The following is an 18,611-nucleotide window of genomic DNA, read 5'->3' as shown; positions in this document are numbered from 1 at the left end:
GGCAGTGCAAGCCTCGGCCAGCCCTGGTTACCTGAGCCTTGGGCGGCTCTGGGAGGCTGGGCAGCTGCCATCTGAGGCTTGCCTGCATCTCGGGCCGGCCCTGGGTGGCTGGGGGGCTGAGGGGACTGGGGGACTCCATAGGCAGGTGCACGGAGCGGGCCCGGCCTTGCTGCCCCAGCAGGGCTGAGGGGACTGGGCACCGCCATCTTGCGGCTGTGGGTGCTGCCATCTCTGAGGGCGGGGCAGTCAATTAACATATTCCCTCTTTATTGGCTGTGGGTGTCGCCGACTTTGTGATGGTGTGAGGGTCAATTAGCATATCCCCTCTTTATTAGATAGGATAAATGTATATATTATTTTCATACACATTTTACTAATTTCCTTTCATCTCTCACACTTCTATTACAGAGAAAGGGCAAATAGCAATATTAAAATATCTCTGCTAATTAATTCCCTTTTTAAAAAATATATATTTTATTGATTTTTTACAGAGAGGAAGGGAGAGGGATAGAGAATTAGAAACATCAATGAGAGAGAAACATCGATCAGCTGCATCCTGCACACTTCCTACTGGGGATGTGCCTGCAACCAAGGTACATGCCCTTGACCGGAATCGAACTCAGGACCCTTGAGTCCATAGGCCGATGCTCTATCCACTGAGCCAAACCGGTTAGGGCAATTAATTTCCTTTTATTGTGCATGAATTTCGTGCACCAGGCTTCGTGCACCAGGTTAGTAGTTAATAAATAAAAGAGTAGTCCTTACTAGAGGAGTTTTCATGCTGCCATTAGAATATCTTATTAGTAAATGCATTCAGTACATGTGTCATGAAAAAATCTTATGGATAAAAAAATACTCTCAGGTGCCCTGGCCAGTTTGGCTCAGTGGATGGAGTGTCGGCCTGCAGACTGAAGGGTCCTGGGTTCGATTCCGGTCAAGGGCATATGCCCAGGTTGCGGGCTCGATCCCCAGTGGGGGGCGTGCAGGAGGCAGCCAATCAATGGTCCTCTCTCATCATCAATGTTTCTATCTCTCTCCCTCTCCCTTCCTCTCTAAAAGCAATAAAAATATCTTATAAAAAAAATAGTCTCAGGTTAATCTATAATCTAAAGTCAAGGGAGCTGTACTAAATGAGATAAAGAAATTATAAGACATACAGTCCATAATTTTGCCTCTTTAAACAATGCATATAATTGTGGTAGAAAAAAATTGTCCCCTACAGAAAAACTTACCAAATAGAATCTAAGTATGGTTTAAAGGCTTTTGAAGATATCAAATTAATCTGTGTTTTAGTCAGATTCTAAACAAGGGCTAAGGTTTTTTTGTAGGTTTACAACTGGTTTTCCCTAAGAGTCAAATTTTTATCTCTCAGGTTATAATTAATTTTATCAACTTTTTCAAATTCACACATAATTTTCTATATACCTGTTGCAGACTGGGAGTTGACATTTGCATCATGAAGAAGTAATAATTTCACAATATCTAAATAACCTCCACTGGATGCTGCCATTAGGGGAGTTATGTCTCCTTTAGTCCCTCGATCTTCAACATCAGCATGCATAGCAAGCAATACCTTTAAAACACATACACACAGAGAAATTATCAATTCTTACTATTAACATTATTTCCAGAGAATATACTAAATCTGGGAAAATACTCTTTTAGAGTGTGTGTAGGGGGATAATAAAAAATAAAAAATAATCACCTTTGGGAAAATATGCCAGCATTCGGTGCTCAAAACACCAAGTTAGATGCTATATTTTTACAATACCATTACATATTAATCTTTAAGTATGTAATCACATTACCCATCCTATTATATAATGGAACTGCTCTTGTCAAAGAATTGGTATTATGCTTGGGATTATCTAGTAAGAGAACAGCAAAACTACACTCACAAGATAGAAACTGATAAACATATGGCTATTTCCCAATATTGCTCCAACAGGAGGAAAAATTTAAAAGAATTGGGGTAATCTGGCAAAATGAAAATAAATCATCACTTTCTATTATAGCTGCATATTATTTCCAAAGTTTAAAATATTATTATTTCTAAATGTTTATTCATTAGGTCTAGTTTTGAGTAAGTGGTAGAAAAATGGACCCATGCCTAGTTGCATGTACAGGCAACAAATTAATTATGTATCAGTTTCTATTTTACCTACGCCAAGAAGGAAAGACTTTGTCTTATAATTATAATTTTTTTTATTAATGATAAAATAAAACATCAAAACCCTTCAATAATTTTAATCACCAAAGATTACTTCTGCTTACTTGTGCTAATTCATAATACCCTGCTGAACAAGCCAAACACAGCAGGCTCTCTCCTTCTTCTGTATGTTCATTTACACTTCTGCCTTCGTCTAGTAATTTACGAACAGCGTTTACATCACCATCCGAACAAGCTTCTGCCAGACTGCGACTGAAAATAAAATCATCAACAATTAAGCAACCCAGAAAGACTCAGGGTTCCATGATCATAAATTACATTAAGTATAAATAGTCATACATAGAAAATATTGATATAGTAAAAAACAAAACTGTATGAATACCTTGTTTACTGAGCATCTTGTTTGCAATACTTATTCATGGATATCAACTAAGCCAGAATAAGTGAATATGAAATAGTTGTCATTTTTGTATTTTAAAATATCCTAACATATTGTCATATTAAATTTTAAATAAAGCTTTTTAAAGCTATTAGGATGCACAAGTTTTTCTTTTTAATTTTTATTTGTTGATTTAGAGACAGAGGGAGAGAGAGAGAGAGAAACATCAATTTGTTGTTCCATTTATCTAGGATTGAACCCACATCCTTAGTGTACCAGGATTATGCTCTAACAAACTAAGCTATCCGGTTGGACTCGATGCACAAGTTTTTAAATAATACTGTATTAGTGTAATGATTCTCAAAGATATTTGGGATATAATCCTATGGTTTAAAATTTTATTCGGTAATAGAAGGTAAAAATCTAAGTAAAAATTTTATTGCAGAATGATTACTAACAAAATCCGTGAATTTCAAACTTAATGTGCATACAAATCACCAGTATTTCTTATTAAAATGCAGATTCTGAGTCAGTAGATCCAAATTCTGTTTTTCTAATAAGCTGTGAGGTGATGCTGATACTGCTAGTACATGGACCATGTTTGAGTAGCAAGCACCTAGATTATTGCATTAACAAACCATTTCATTTATTATTTTCCCCCAATTTTATTGAGCTATAATTGGCATACAGCACAGTACATGTTTGAGGTGACTTGACTTACATTTATGAAATGACTACAATAAGTTTAGTTAACATCCATCATCTCATTTAGATACCAAAAAAGTAGGTTTTTTCTTTTGTTGTGCTGAGAACTCTCAAGATTTACTCTCTTAGCAATTTTCAACCAATTTATTTATTACTATTCAAAGCAGTTAATTTAAAGTTTACTCCTGTAACTATTAGGAAAAGTAACTTCCTTAGAAATGGAAACCAGATCTTATTCAGGTTGTTTTCTCACACTCTAGTATAATACATTCCACAAGGACGCTCAATGAATATGAGTAGAATGTAAGGATAAAAATATAATATCCATTTTTACATCCATATTTATATACACATTTATATATCAACTTAAAATACAAAAGTGGGCAAAAGTAGGTTACAGTTGTTCATACACAAAGACATGCAGGTTATGATTATTACAATGGCTTTATTAATTCAAAAGAATATCACAATGGCACAGTAAACCTACTTATGTCCACCCTGTATAATATCCACTTGACTAAAATTTATAAGCCCCTCCAAAAGATATATTTAACCAAAATTTACCACTCAAGAAAACATCTAACATCCAGGAGAGTCATTAAATACATACGTGTCTATTTGTCCTGCATTGTGGCCGTTTTCTGCTTTCATTCGTGTCAGTGCAGCAGCAGCTTCATCCAGCGCACAACTTACTGAGGATGTTAATCTCCGGAGTACCTCAGGATCTGCAAAAGCTTTACCATCAGCAGTTGACAATTTGCCAATTCCTTCAGTGTGCGTCAAGTAATCAGAAGCGCAGGGAAAGAAAACCATAAAAGTGCAAATTGTAATTACATTTCTAAACAAGAAAGATTAGGCTGATAATTTCAATTTTGCCACTAATGTCAAAAGACCATCATAATCACCTATGTTTTAGTCTTTCCATCTTTACAATCAGTGCATATAATATTAATTTGTTCCCTACTTAACTCCAAATGTAACTTAATAGGATTCGTATTTTAGCAAATAAATGAGATTTCCTTCAAAGTATATAGTCATACCATAAGATCTCTAGGACAGAAGTGTATTTGTTTATAGACTGTTTTCAGTAGCAACAAAGGGGATATTCTGTAATGTTCAACAAACAATCTAATAGTTTCTTCCTCTGGCCAAATAGCCACTTAGAACCATCTTCTAGGGCCACATTTTAAATTAAAATAAATTCATTCTTGCCCGACCAGTGCAGCTCAGTGGCTGAGTGTCAACCTATGAACCAGGAGGACACAGTTTGATTTGTAGTCATAGTGCATGCCTGGGTTGCAGGCTCGATCCCCAGTAGAGGATATGCAGGAGGCAGCCAATCAATGATTCTCTCTCATCACTGATGTTTCTCTCACTCCCTCTCCCTTCTTCTCTAAAATCAAAAAAAATGTTAATTAAAAAATTCATTTTTATTTTTAAATTTATTATTTGCTTATGATGTGCCAGACACAAGGGAGACAAAAAGGAGTAAGACATAGTTCCTGTCCTCACAGCACTCACAGTCAAGTAGGACTATCAGATGTCTAAGTTGGCAATAAATTGTTTTATCTAGAATCAGTGACTACTGTAAGCAAAAATTTTGTTGACAGTATCACTGCCTGTTACTACTAAAAGTGAGAGAAAAATAGTAAAAAAAAATTTGGAGAACAACAACAAAAAATGGGAAAACTTGCCCAATAGGATAGAAAATGACCCTAGCTGGTTTTGCTCAGTGGATAGAGTGTCAGCCCACAGACTGAAGGGTCTCAAGTTCGATTCCAGTCAAGGCACATACCTAGGTTGCAAGCTTGATCACAGGCCCTGGTCAGGGCACATGCAGGAGGCAACCAATCGCCGTCTCTCTCTCACATTTATGTTTCTCTCTCTCTGTGTCTCCCCCTCCGTTCCACACTCTCTAAAAATCAATGGAAAAATAGCCTTGGGTGAGGATTAACAACAAAAAAGAACATCAAGAATACAAAAACAAAAATTGCTTAATGTACCAGAAAAGAGGCAGTCCTGAGTGAGAATCATGAGAATCAGAAAAAAGAGAAATGAATTTAAAACCCTTAATTTGAGATCTGAAGTAGTACTCACAACATGAGTGAAGTGTCAGCCTAAACCAAGGGGTAAAGATGTACTACCACTAAAAAAACTTGGTCTGGAAAAGGAAAGGAAATTAGTCCAGAAAATATTTGGAAAATAGGAATGCCTTTTCTCCACATTTCTTTCTGTTCTAAGTAAAATGTAAGGTTCCAAAGCACAGGAAAAAAAAAGGTGGCTAGGGGCATTCCCATTTTAGAAATATTATACACTATACCCCTAAATCACAACCAGGAAACTCATAAAAAATCAGACTAAAAGGGAGGGATGCCTAGTATAATTACTAATGTGATCTTCATTCCTTTTTTTCTTGTTGTTGTTGCTATAATTACTAGTCCTGCCCTAAATTAAACAGTCTTCTGCTGGATACTTACATGTTTTGTTCAATATATTTTTAAGTGTGTATCAATTCCAAAAAGAGACATTAAATGGAGTAAAAGTCAATCACTAAAAATTGTACCTATGCTTTCATAACAGGATAAAATTAAAGGAATAACAAGAGAATAGCAAGTAAATACATTCCTAACATACTATTTATGTCTTTCTAAGAATAATATAGAAAAACTCAATTTCTTTTAGCTCCTACTTTTCCCCTAGTCATTATTTGGTCAAATGTATCATTGCTTATTTCCTTCAATATCAAATGTGTTAAAAGGTTGCTGTAATTTTTCTGAATACCTAACTTTAATATTATGTTTATTAAAGGACAATTGACCCTTAAAGAAAACGGGTTTAAACTGCACGAGATCACTTACACACGAATTTTTTTCAATATACAGTTGGCCCTACATTTCCCTGGGGTTTCATATCCACAAATGTGGAGGGCCAATTGCATGCATTGTTCTACGCCATTTTATATAAGGAATTTGAACATCCATGGACTTGATATCCTCAGAGGGTCCTGGAACCAAACCCCTTAAATACTGAGAAATAACTGAGTTTTGGGGGAGTTAAAAGTTATATGTGAATTTTTTATTGCATGGATGTTGACAACCCTAACCTCCTGTGTTGTTCTAGAATCAATTGTACTCAGAAGCTTAATGACATTCCCCATACTTTTTTAAACTTTTATTTTTTATTTTCCGTATTTTAATAGCTGTAACATGGCCTAACATATATATCGCTGTAAAAACACATATATCTCCATAAGAAGTGTCTAGGTGCTATTTTAAAAAATAAGCTGTAAATTCTTCCAGATTAAATTCTTACATATGTGTAATGTGCGCATATATTTATATTAACACATTGCGGACGGATCACGAGAATTCTCACTTCATATTAGAGTGTTTTACAAGTATCATACTTTAAAAAGATATTAGCTTGTAAGAACATGTAATAAATAACTTCAAAATGCAATAGGTATTTAATTTTAAAGTGTGCCTTTAACATTTATGTAAAATGTTTTTGTACTTGTTCAATAGAAACTTACCTGGCCGCTGGGTAAAGCTAGCAATAAAACTACTGGTCCGCAATGTGTTAAGTAAATAAAGGAAGTGTCATACAAAGTGAACATTCAAAAGCAATATACAAATATCAGAAAAAAGTTAACTTCCTTCTCAAAATATAATTTTAGGAGATAAAAGGTTTTCATTAAAGTATAATGGAAATTTTGTGTAGCAAATAATGAAGCAGGTTGAAAAATAAAACAGTGATAAGTACATATTATTTTGAGAAAGCATGCTTATCACAGATTTTCTTTTCTGCTAGTTCAGAATAAGTTGATATAGCTTGGTATATTTGACTAGAGCTGATCCAATTTTGTGTTCAATTTTTATTTAAGATCTTCTAAGTAAAAAAAAAAAAGCAATCTATTATTGATACATAGACTAAAATAATCATAGAATTCCCTAAATCAGTTAAAAGATTCATAATTTGATGAACTAAATTTAAGTTTACCTTTCACAGTTTTATTTTATAATATAATTAGTAATAAATTTTCCTTGATAACTAGGTTATTATCTAATACCTTAAATATGTTAGTGCAGAGCCCAGAAACCACTCACAGAAAACTTTCAACCAAGAATTTTTAAAATATAAAATGTGAATGTTTTCTTTAGGGAAAAAAAAATAATATATTGTATAGAGATTTCAAATTTCACATAATCCTATTTAATAAAAGGCCAATATGCAAATCAACCGAACAGCAGAATGACCGGTTGCTATGACACGCACTGACCACCAGGGGGCAGATGCTCAATGCAGGAGCTGTCCCTTGGTGGTCAGTGTGCTCCCACAAGGGGAGCATTGCTCAGTCAGAAGCCGGGCTCATGGGTGGCTAGCGCAGCACCAGTGGGGGGAGCCTCTTCCGCCTCTGAGGCAGCGCTAAGAATGTCCGACTGATGGCTTAGGCCTGCTCCCAGACTGTGAGAGGGTGCAGTCCTGGCTGAGGGACACCCCCCCCCCCCAACCACCAGTGCACGAATTTCGTGCACCAGGCCTCTAGTCCTATATAATAAAAGGGTAATATGCAAATCGACCAAATGGCTGAATGACCAGTCACTATGATGCGCACTGATCACCAGGGGGAAGACACTCAATGCAGGAGCTGCCCGCTGGTGGTCAGTGCGCTCCCACAGGGGGAGCACCGCTCAGCCAGAAGCCACGCTGACTGGCTGGGGAGCGCAGCAGCGGTGGCGGGAGCCTCTCTCACCTCCACGGCTGCGCTAAGCTGTCAGCTGGACATCCCCTGAGGGCTCCCAGACTGCGAAAGGGCACAGGCCAGGCTGAGCCCCCCGCCACCCTCCCCGCCGAGTGCACGAATGTTGTGCTCCGGGCCTCTAGTGTTATATAATTCAGGGGTAATCTTGTATAACTTTGTATAACAATCTAGACTTTTAAAGAGTTGAAGAAGAGAAAACAAAAATTACGCACCTGCTGCTTCTAGCAATGCTTCTAGTCGTGCCTGTGTCTCTGGATCCACAGTGCGTAAGTCTGCTCCTTCTGCAGTGCTTGATAAGAATATCTCTGATGTTGTTTTAAGCACTGGGTTATCCAGGTCTTCTTGGTCCAAAATAAATGATTCAACCTGTTTATGAATTAAAGATGCAATATCCATTAAACTGATCTCAATATTGTTAGAATAACTGCAATTTAAGGTAATATGACTTCTGATTTGGAATTTAAGTATAACCAGATAAATTACTGCAGAAATATGGGACTATGGGAAGAGACTTTGAGGGAGCCTCTCAACTATCTCCTATCTTTAGCTCTGATTACAAATATAACATAGACATACCAAATTCAAGTTTTCTAGAGAGCATTGTATCTTCTGTGCCTAACACAGAGCTGAAAAGCAGCATTTTTTCAATGAAGCAAGTCTATGAACATAGCCCCCCAATATAATGTATACAGGACTACATAGTAAAAAGACTAGATAGCATAGATAAGTCATTCAGGCACAACTTTTCCTTGCTTCTAATTAATTTACTCAATTCTAACTCTTTAAAATAATGTAATCCACTGCCAAATATCTGCAGTCCTAGAGACAAGCAAGCTCCATGAGATTAGGAACCATACCTATTTGTTCATTGATCCTCTGGGTCTAAAATACCTTGCAAATAGTAGATATTCAATACATATTCATTGAAATAAATGATATAGCAAAATCAACTTATGAAAATAAAAACAACCCACTAATTTCAAATAAAGTTCATTTTAAATAAATTCTCTTAAATAAAATATGCACAACTTTTCCGGAAAGCAATTTGGAAATGCGTCAAAATGCCTTAAAAAGCTCATGCCCTTCTCCACTGTGTGGCTCAGTGGTTGAGCGCCAACCTATGAATCAGGAGGTCAAGGTTCGATTTCCAGTCAGAGCACATGCCTGGGTGTGGGCTTGATCCCCAACAGGTGGCAGGCACGAGGCAGCCAATCAATGATTCTCATCACTGATGTTTCTATCTCCCTTCCTCTCTGAAATCAATAAAAATATATTTTTTAAAAGTTCATGCTCTTTGTCCTCGTAATTCTATTTTAAGGAATCTATTAAAAATTTACCAGGTGTACCAGTTAATAATGCGGACTTTTTTCAATAGATGGAGTTACACATATGTTGATATACCTTATCTGAAAGCCAGACAAAAATATGCAAGGATGTTCACTGCAGCATTAATTAAAATTCCAAAAAGAAAAAGAAAAAACTACAATGGGGAATTTGGTAAATACATTTTGAACATTCACAGGATGGACTACTATGCAGTCACTATACACAGTGTTTCTGAAGCATACTGAATGGCATGAGAAACCATCAAGCTAAGTGAAAGCCACAAGATTCAAAACAGTATGGTCGTTATTTTGCTAAAAGTATATATGTACATGTAAGTAAACATGAACATGAGTACTCATAGTATATAATCATGAGTACATATGTACATACCTATATATGTCTATCTAAAATTTAAAAAAGCATAATATGCAAATCAACCAAACAGCCAAACAGCGGAATGACCATCCGGACAACCTTCTGGACAAAGCCGGGGCTGCAAGGGCCAAGGCAGCCAAGACAGCTGGGGCTGCGAAGACATACTCTTGCACGAATTTCATGCATCAGGCCTCTAGTAATATATAAATATGTATACCTGGGGAAGTTAACAGTTTTTGTAGACAAATAGAAAAACTGGAATAGAAAGGTTAAGTAGTTCTTCCGAGTCACACAGCTAATAAATGGCAAAGCTAGGTTTCAAACTCAGGCCACCAAGCTACAGAATCTGTGCGCTTAATCACTAGGCCATACTATATCACAAATTTATAAACAAAGCACCTCCGTATTTGGACTACATTATTTGGCATATTTAGCTAGTTGATTATAGTTTCCACAATGGACACCAAATAAAGATATCCTAATAAAGACAGTAAAGAAAGAATGATTTGGATGTAATTTATTACCTAGTATACTATAATTTTACAAAATAAATTTTTAACTTCAGACCTAATAACATTGAGCAATGAACTATGTACTAGTATGTACTTAGTACTGTATAATACAACACAGCTTCATTAATATGTAATTACAAAGATGGCATTATAGATACATGCCAATAGATAAATGTAGAATATTAGTTGTCAGATTATATCAAAAGGTAACTGTACAACTAAGAACTTGTTATAAGCCCACAACATTAGGTATTTGCAGATACATATACTTGCCAGTTTGTAAGGATAGATAAAATCATGATTCCAAATTCTGGAATGTTTTTACTGAAGATGGTATTTAGATGTTAACATTTCAATTTTATAAAAAGTATTGGTCTGATGTGGTATTATATATTGCTATAGAGCCAAATACAGAGTCTATGTATCATATAACATTTTAAAAATCCAAGTTAAGGATTTTCAATCCTCTCCCATTTGTTTCTCCAATATTTACTGAAGTCCTGTTTTATACAAAGCACCATGAAAGCACAAAAATATGGTAGAAGAAATAAGTCAAAGACTCAAACAATGATTACAAAAAGGCTTAAAAGAGAAATAAATGCTACAACTATACACAATAGAAAGAAGTTACTTCTAGCCTCAGTAATCTAAGAAGACATCGCACAAGTAGTATTTGAGTTTGGTTTTTAAGGAAGCATAGAATTTCAACAGTTGGTCAGATGGGGGAAGCGGGGATAGAGGTGGAAGGGAATGAAATAAAAAACAGGCTTGAAGATGCATTTGAAAAATGATGACTGGTCCACACAAAAAACATAAGGTCCTCTTCATACATTGCTAATGATGCAGCCACTGTGAGAAACAGTTTGACAGTTCTTCAAATATCAAACATACAATTATCATATGACCCAGCAATTCTACTTCTATGCATATGTATATATGAGAATTGAAAACATATATACATGTTCACACAAAAACTTGTACACAGAAGTTCATAGCTGCATTATGATATAATACAGACATAGAAATGGAAATGTCCATCAATTGATAAATGGATAAACAAAATGTGGTATATCCATACAATGGAATATTATTTAGCCATAAAAAGGAATAAGTACTGACACATGCCAGAATAAAAAGTTATATGAAAGGTCCAGCGTAAGCAAATCCATATAGACAGCAAAGAAATTAATGGTTGACTGAAGAGTCAGGGAGGGAAGAATAGATGTGATTGCTAACAAGTCTGAGATTTCTTTCTGGAATGATGAAAATGTCTGAAATTAGATAGTGATGAATACTGCATAATCTTGTAAATGTACCATAAACCACTGAATTGTACACTTTAAAATGTTAAATTTTATTATATGTGATTATATCTCAATTTAAGAGTAGAATTGTGGCTTTAGAAAGAATAACTGGGGATAGATTTGAGTAAGATCATGTAAAAGGTGATAGACTGCTCATTGCCTACCGGTCACCACCAGTAAGAAGACAGAGAACCAGTAGCAATATCATTCTGGGTGTCAAAAACGTTAGTATCACATACACATGACAGCATATTCTTAAGTACTTGGGAAGGATCAAGTTCAGAAGAAAAACATAAAAGTTATGTGCCCCTTGCATTCTGAGAGCTTATAAACACTGAGTTTAATTCTCCATCAAATGTCTTAGAGTGCATATAAATTCATTTCAATCAGCAATAAAATATAATGGAATAAATACTGCAGTAGAGATCAGGAGAAATAGGTTCAAGTGCTAGTTCCATGAGGCATATCACTCAACTTTTCTGATATTCTGTTTCTTTCTCAATAAACAAAGACAATACCTGCCTCACCTACCTTACAGTGCTATTGAAATGATGAAATAAGGTAAAAACACTCTGAGGATAGTAAACACTATATAAATGTAATTTTTAGGATATAATTCTATTTAATTCTAACTCTTTTGTTCTGTCTCTCACCAGTGTTTATCCTTTATTTATGCCTTTAAATTTTTTTTAAAAAAAATATATTTTTATTTATTAACTAGAGCAGGGGTGGGCAAACTTTTTGACTTGAGGGCCACAATGGGTTCTTAAAATGGACCGGAGGGCCGGAACAAAAGCATGGATGGAGTGTTTGTGTGAACTAATACAAATTCAAAGTAAACATCATTACATAAAGGGGTACGGTCTTTTTTTTTTAGTTTTATTCATTTCAAACGGGCCGGATCCGGCCCGCAGGCTGCAGTTTGCCCACGGTTGAACTAGAGGCTTGGTGCACAAAATTCATGCACGGGGGTGGGGGTATCCCTCAGCCTGGCCTGCACCATCTCACAGTCTGGGACCCCATGGGGAATGTCCACCTGCTGGCTTAGGCCCACTACCCATAGGGATCAGGCCTAAGCTGTCAGTTGGAAATTTCTCTGGCAGTCCTGGACCCCTTGCTTCTTACTGCCCGCCTGCACACTGCTCCTTGGCACTCAGATGGCTCCCGCCACTGCTGCTGCGCTCACCAGCCATGAGCCCGGCTTCTAGCTGAGCAGTGCTCCCCCTGTGGGAGCACACTGACCACCAGGAGGTAGCTCTTGTGTTGAGTGTCTGCCCCCTGGTGGTTAGTGTGCATCATAGGAACTGGTTGTTCCACCATATGGTTGCTTAGGCTTTTATTATATAGATTGATTTCAGAGAGGAAGGGAGAGATAGATAGAAACATCAAAGATGAGAGCGAATCATTAATCAGCTGCTTCCTGCACACCACCACTGGTTGGGATTGAGCCCACAACCCGGGCATGTGCCCTTGACCGGAATAGAACTCAGGACCCTTCAGTCTGCAGGTCGACGATCTATCCACTTAGCCAAATCACTAGGGCTATCCACTAATGCTATCTTTTATGCCTTTTGAAACTGGAAGAATGACACTCACTGAGAATCAGCATTCACTTGAATTTTCTTTTTCCCCCCATTCATTTTTTCCAGTTTTCTTGAGATATCATTGACATCAATATTGTATAAATTTAAGGTGTACAACATAATGATTTCATATTGCAAAATGATTACCAAAGTAAGTTTAGTTAACACCATCAATTCAGTTACAATTTCTTTTTCTTGTGATGACCACGTAAATTGTCAAATGTAGTTTTAGCCATTTTATATTTAAATTTTGACCCACGTGATCAAAAAACTTGAAATATCTAGAACACTTGGGAAAATCTTAAGTTCCCAGGATTTTATAGTCACATATAACTAAACACATAAGTGATTTAAAGATATCTGTGTCAACCAGATGTGTCAAAAGCACTTAATTCTATTATTATTTTATCCTATCTCCTCTAAAATTTTATAATGTGGAATCAATTTTTTAAAAACCCAGTTATGCCTATTACTTTGGGACTATTTGGGGATTACTTTTAGCAGTTCATAAATATCTTACTGATAAACCCACTGAAACACATACTCTTGAAATTCAGAGTGACATAGCATCACCTCAATATATATCTGGCCAGCAAAAGTGGAAACCATTTACAACTACATGAAAATAGTAAATAAGACCAATTCTGTACATTTAATAAAGGCTTGGTGACATAGTACCAAAAAAAGTCTATAAAATGGGTAAGTCCAAATTTATGACATATCTAATGAAATTACTCTTCATTATGCAAAGGAATATAAAGTCTCATAGTTTCTTATATATTGCTGAAGGATTACAGAAATTCCCCTTATTGGCTGATGATACATGTACACAGCTCATCTCTATTCATCAGCTTCATTCAGCAGCAAACATGAAATACCCACCTAATAGTGGTATTTGCCAATGGCAAAACTGTTTATTTCAAGTCTTAAATGTTGCAGATTTTTCTTCTACCTCTGATAAGGTACAAAAATAAAAGGTGGAAAAAAAAAGACAAGAGGGAATCTGGCGCTGCCACACACACACACACACACACACACACACACAAACAACTACCTGTTTTTGTCTTGTAGGTAATCTTTTCTTAAATGCTAAAGGCAAAAATTTTGTCTTTCTTCTCAAAAGTCTTGTTTTAAATCTGTGTTTAAAAAAATGAGCGTGGTTTGTAGCTTCAACTAGAATTTAAACAAAGGGGTGGAAGAAAACAGGAAAAGCATTTTTTATCCCACTTGACATTTCAGAAATGAACCACTGGATGGCAACAGTTACTAGGGAGATTAACCACAGAATCTGCTTTTATCGTCTTAAAAACAAACAAACAAAAAAACAGTCACCCTGGCCAAAATCTAGTTAGAAAAATCACTTATCAATCTAATTATGATTTGGCCAAAACATGCTTCCACTAAAAAAAACAATTTATATCGCCCAGCAGGCGTGGCTCAGAGGTTGAGCATTGACCTATGAACCAGGAGGTGATGGTTCAATTCCTGGTCAGGGCACATGACCAGGTTGTGGGCTTGATCCCAGTAGGGGGCATGTAGGAGGCAGCCATTCAATGATTCTCTCTCATCACTGATGTTTCTTTCTCTCTCTCCCTCCCTCCTTTCCTCCCTGAAATTAATAAAAATGTATTTTTTAAAAACCAAATAACTTATATCAAGTGTAAGGAAACAGTATAATTAAATTTTCAATAAGATTAATATATTTTAAGTCATATAATAGTAAAAATCTCACTCTACATTTGTCAATAACCAATTATTACCTTCTCTAACACTATATTTCTGGAATAGCAATTGCTAGTTAAAAGAGAAAAGAACTCAGTAAAAATGAATTATCTATCATAAAACATGTACATTATACATTTTTTTCTCTAGATAGGTGGTCATATCATGCAATTAGCATGATACCACCACCAAACTCTCAAATATAAGTAGAAAATACACTGTTTTACATAGAATAACTTTTAACAGACAAGCAGAGTATATAATTTTTATTTTTAACAAGTTAATTTGTATTTTATGTTAGGGACTAAAATATTAGTAGCCACAAATTTTGTTTCCACTAACCTCTATAAAAGAATTTATTTTTAATGATTTCAGAGAGGAAGGGAGAAGGGAAGGGGAGAGAGGGGAGGGGGGGAGAGAGAGAGAGAGAGATCAATGATGAGAGAGAATCATTGATTAGCTGCCTCCTGCATGAACCCTACTGGGGACTGAGTCCCCAACCTGGGCATGTGTACTGACTGGGAATAGAACTGTGACCTCTTGGTTCATAGGATGACGCTCAACCATTGAGCAGCACTGGCCGGGCTCTACTAACTTTTAAGAATAATCATCACTCCCATGAATTCCACGTGGAGCTATAAGAAAGCTAAAGGGAAGGCTAAATATTTTACACCACCACTCTTCACAAACCTTCAAAAATGAAGATCCTGCCCAACTGAAGCCCTCTTAAGAAATTCAGATTTGAAAATTAAAAATAAGCTAAATAAAACATTTTAAACTTCTAAAATACACATTTTTAAAAAATGTACTTGCTATTTCTCCTCTCTTATTTAGTCTATCTATAGGATAGACCAACATGTCTTGCCTTTCCCCACCTAAATTAAGCCCTCCCTCTTCTTTAAGTCACTTACACCAATTTTAGAATGCATTGGTTTACTATTGATTCCTAGTTGGAGCAGCAAAAAGGCTGGGTTAGTATTCCAAGAAATAATTACTGAAGGATACAGAAATTCCTTTTTGCAAAACACACAGTACTCTAAAAGTTCAACAGTAGCATCCATCACAAACATGCTCCAAGAATCACTCAAAGGGAGAAAGTAACATAGTTACAATTCAGGCCCAAATAATGATAAATTTAGGAGTGAATTTTGCTGATACATAAGGCCCAATATAATAAGCAATAACATCCTGAAATACTAGAATGAAAAGGCTATATTCCCTAACATAAATACTTCTTAAATTTCTTTCTACAAGGAAAACTGTATTCCCAATTTCAGACCTACAATTCTCTTTTCACAAAACATAAATGGTATTTTGGGATTTCTTTAGCTTTACACAGCACAGAAGAGAACATCATGTTTTTCCTAAGTTAAAACTGGATAAAGTTAACTCTGCTCAACTATAAAAATTTCATTTCTAAACTATAGTTTATATAAAATCTATTATTTTCTGAAGTCTGTAATTAAAAATGGGAGAAAGGAAAATCTTTTACAAAATAATTACCATTAAGAATTTAAAAACTAGGTCAACATTAATAAAAGGCCTCATATTTATCAGCATATTCCATTTATTATTCCATACAATCATCTTACCTATTCAATGAAATAGAGAACTAATCTTTATTTTAGTTATTTATTTATAATATATATTTATTGATTTCAGAGAGGAAGGGAGAGGGAGAAGAGATGCATTGGTCAGCTGTCTCCTACACACCCCACACTTAGGATGGAGCCTGCAACCCAGACATATACCTTGACTGGAATTGACCCCAGGATCCTTCAGTCTGTGGGCCGACGCTCTATCCACTGAGCCAAATCGGCTAGGGCCTAATCTTCATTTAATGTAACAAACTCAGAAAAGGTAAGTGGCTTGCCCAAGATCACATAACTATGCAGGTATCTGAAGCCATGTATTTCAGATTCCAAAGCGCATAACCTTTCACCAGATCAAACTGTATTAAGAGAATCTCCTAAACAATGAAGTATAAGTAAAACAAATACTAAGCAATGAAGAAAGCAGAGAATCTAAAAGGACTGCAATGTTTCAGTTTAACAGTAATAGTAATGTCAGGAAAAAAATTATTTAAATTACATTAAATGTAATAAATTATCAAGCCAACTAACTCCTCTATGCCAGAGTTCTTAAACAGACAAATTCTGTTTTCACTTAGTAATTTCTGGCAGCTACATCTACATTATTTCTAATCAGCACATGTATGATAACATTTGTGCCACAATAAGTTTTTAAAAAGAAGATTGCTTACATATTCATTAGAAAAGCCACAGGAATCAAGTATCTGGCAATTAAGAACAAGAAAATCTTATTGTTGAAGGGAAAAAATATTACTCTATATTTTCCCTATTATAATAAATGGGTAAGACTGAAGTTAGAAAGAAGTCCTGGCTTCTGCTCATTATTCTAAACTGAGGCCCGGTGCATGAAATTTGTGCATGGGGGAAGGGAGGGTTCCTCAGCCCCGCCTGCACTCTCTCCAATACGGGACCCCTTGGGGGATGTCCGACTGCTGGTTTAGGCCCCAAACCAGCAGTTGGACATCCCTCTCACAATCCAGAACCGTGGGCTCCTAACCACTCATCTGCCTGCCGGCCTGATCCCCCTAACTGCTCTCCCCTGCTGGCCTGGTCCCCCTAACTGCTCTCCCCTGCTGGTCTGATCCCCCTAACTGCTCTCCCCTGCCAGCCTGATCACCCCAACAGCCTCTGCCCCACCACAATGGCTTTGTCCAGAAGGACGTACGGAAGACGTCTGGTCTAATTAGCATATTACCCTTTTATTAGTATAGACAACAGGCATTGAACACTCAAAAGGAATACTCAATTTTAATAAGTTAAAAGAACTCAAACACCCATAAACTTCCAATTAATACCTATAAGGGGAGGACAGCATAATTACTAAGAGCAAGAACTTGTAGAATACCAGCCCACACAACTCACAGTATGATCTTAGATAACTTGTTTTACCTCTCAGCTATAAAATAAAGACAACAACTATATCACAGAGTTGATGATGATTAAAACAGTATCTCTAAACTTGCACAACAGTGCTGAACACACGGTAATTGCTCAACAAATATTGTTATTATTACTATTAATATTACTACTACTACTATTATTAAGGTCAGTTTCTATATTCTTATTTTCTACTCCACAAAAATAATATAGAATTCATTATACTTGTTTTAGACTAACAAATAACCTGAGCATATTAAGCACTACATATACATTCATTCAACATTTATTAAGCATCTACTATGTGCCAGACATTCTATTATATACTGGGAACATAAGACATGCCCTGGCTGGTGTGGCTCAGTTGATTGTTGTTCCGTGCACTGAAAGGTCACCAGTTCGATTCCCAGTCAAGGCACATGCCCAGGTTGTGGGCTTCCAACCCCAATGGAAAAGGGGCATGCAGGAGGCAGCCCATCGATGTTTCTCCCTCTCCCTTCTTCTCTCTCTAAACAAGAAATAAAAACATATTTTTAAATAAATGATTCCTGCTCATTAAGACAGATAATCAAATAAACGCAATAACAGACACTATATCATATACATAACATCAGAGCACAGAGGAAGGAATGAATGGTCAATTCCAAATTAGATAGTAATGAAGAAAATCAGAAATGACAACTCTGAAACAAAAAGGTATCCAATAGGATGGGAAAGAGTGACAACAGTGACAGCAGCAGTCTATAGTAGTAGTAGTTACGAACATCGGCTTTACAGAAAGAAGATACCTGGACTCAAATCCTG

At 36.2% G+C, this 18,611-nt stretch overlaps 1 protein-coding gene across 6 annotated transcripts in view; it reads right to left on the bottom strand.

Moving 5' to 3' along the window:
• LOC308518964 (ankyrin repeat and KH domain-containing protein 1) overlaps positions 1-18,611 on the bottom strand; it is a gene marked incomplete at its 3' end in the record, with an annotated part of 123,349 nt that overhangs the window by 90,408 nt on the left and 14,330 nt on the right. For all 6 annotated transcript variants that reach the window (XM_081090794.1, XM_081090790.1, XM_081090791.1 and 3 more), the window contains exons 2-5: positions 8,229-8,382; positions 3,865-4,021; positions 2,275-2,422; positions 1,426-1,573 (exon numbers count right to left, since the gene is read on the bottom strand). In XM_081090794.1, coding sequence (XP_080946920.1) covers positions 1,426-1,573; positions 2,275-2,422; positions 3,865-4,021; positions 8,229-8,382 — 607 coding nt within the window. The remainder of the gene's footprint in view (positions 1-1,425; positions 1,574-2,274; positions 2,423-3,864; positions 4,022-8,228; positions 8,383-18,611) is intronic.

This window comes from Myotis nattereri, assembly GCF_964212035.1.
Source record: "Myotis nattereri genome assembly, chromosome: 5".
Lineage (NCBI taxonomy): Eukaryota > Metazoa > Chordata > Mammalia > Chiroptera > Vespertilionidae > Myotis > Myotis nattereri.
This window is presented reverse-complemented; position numbering and strand designations above follow the sequence as displayed.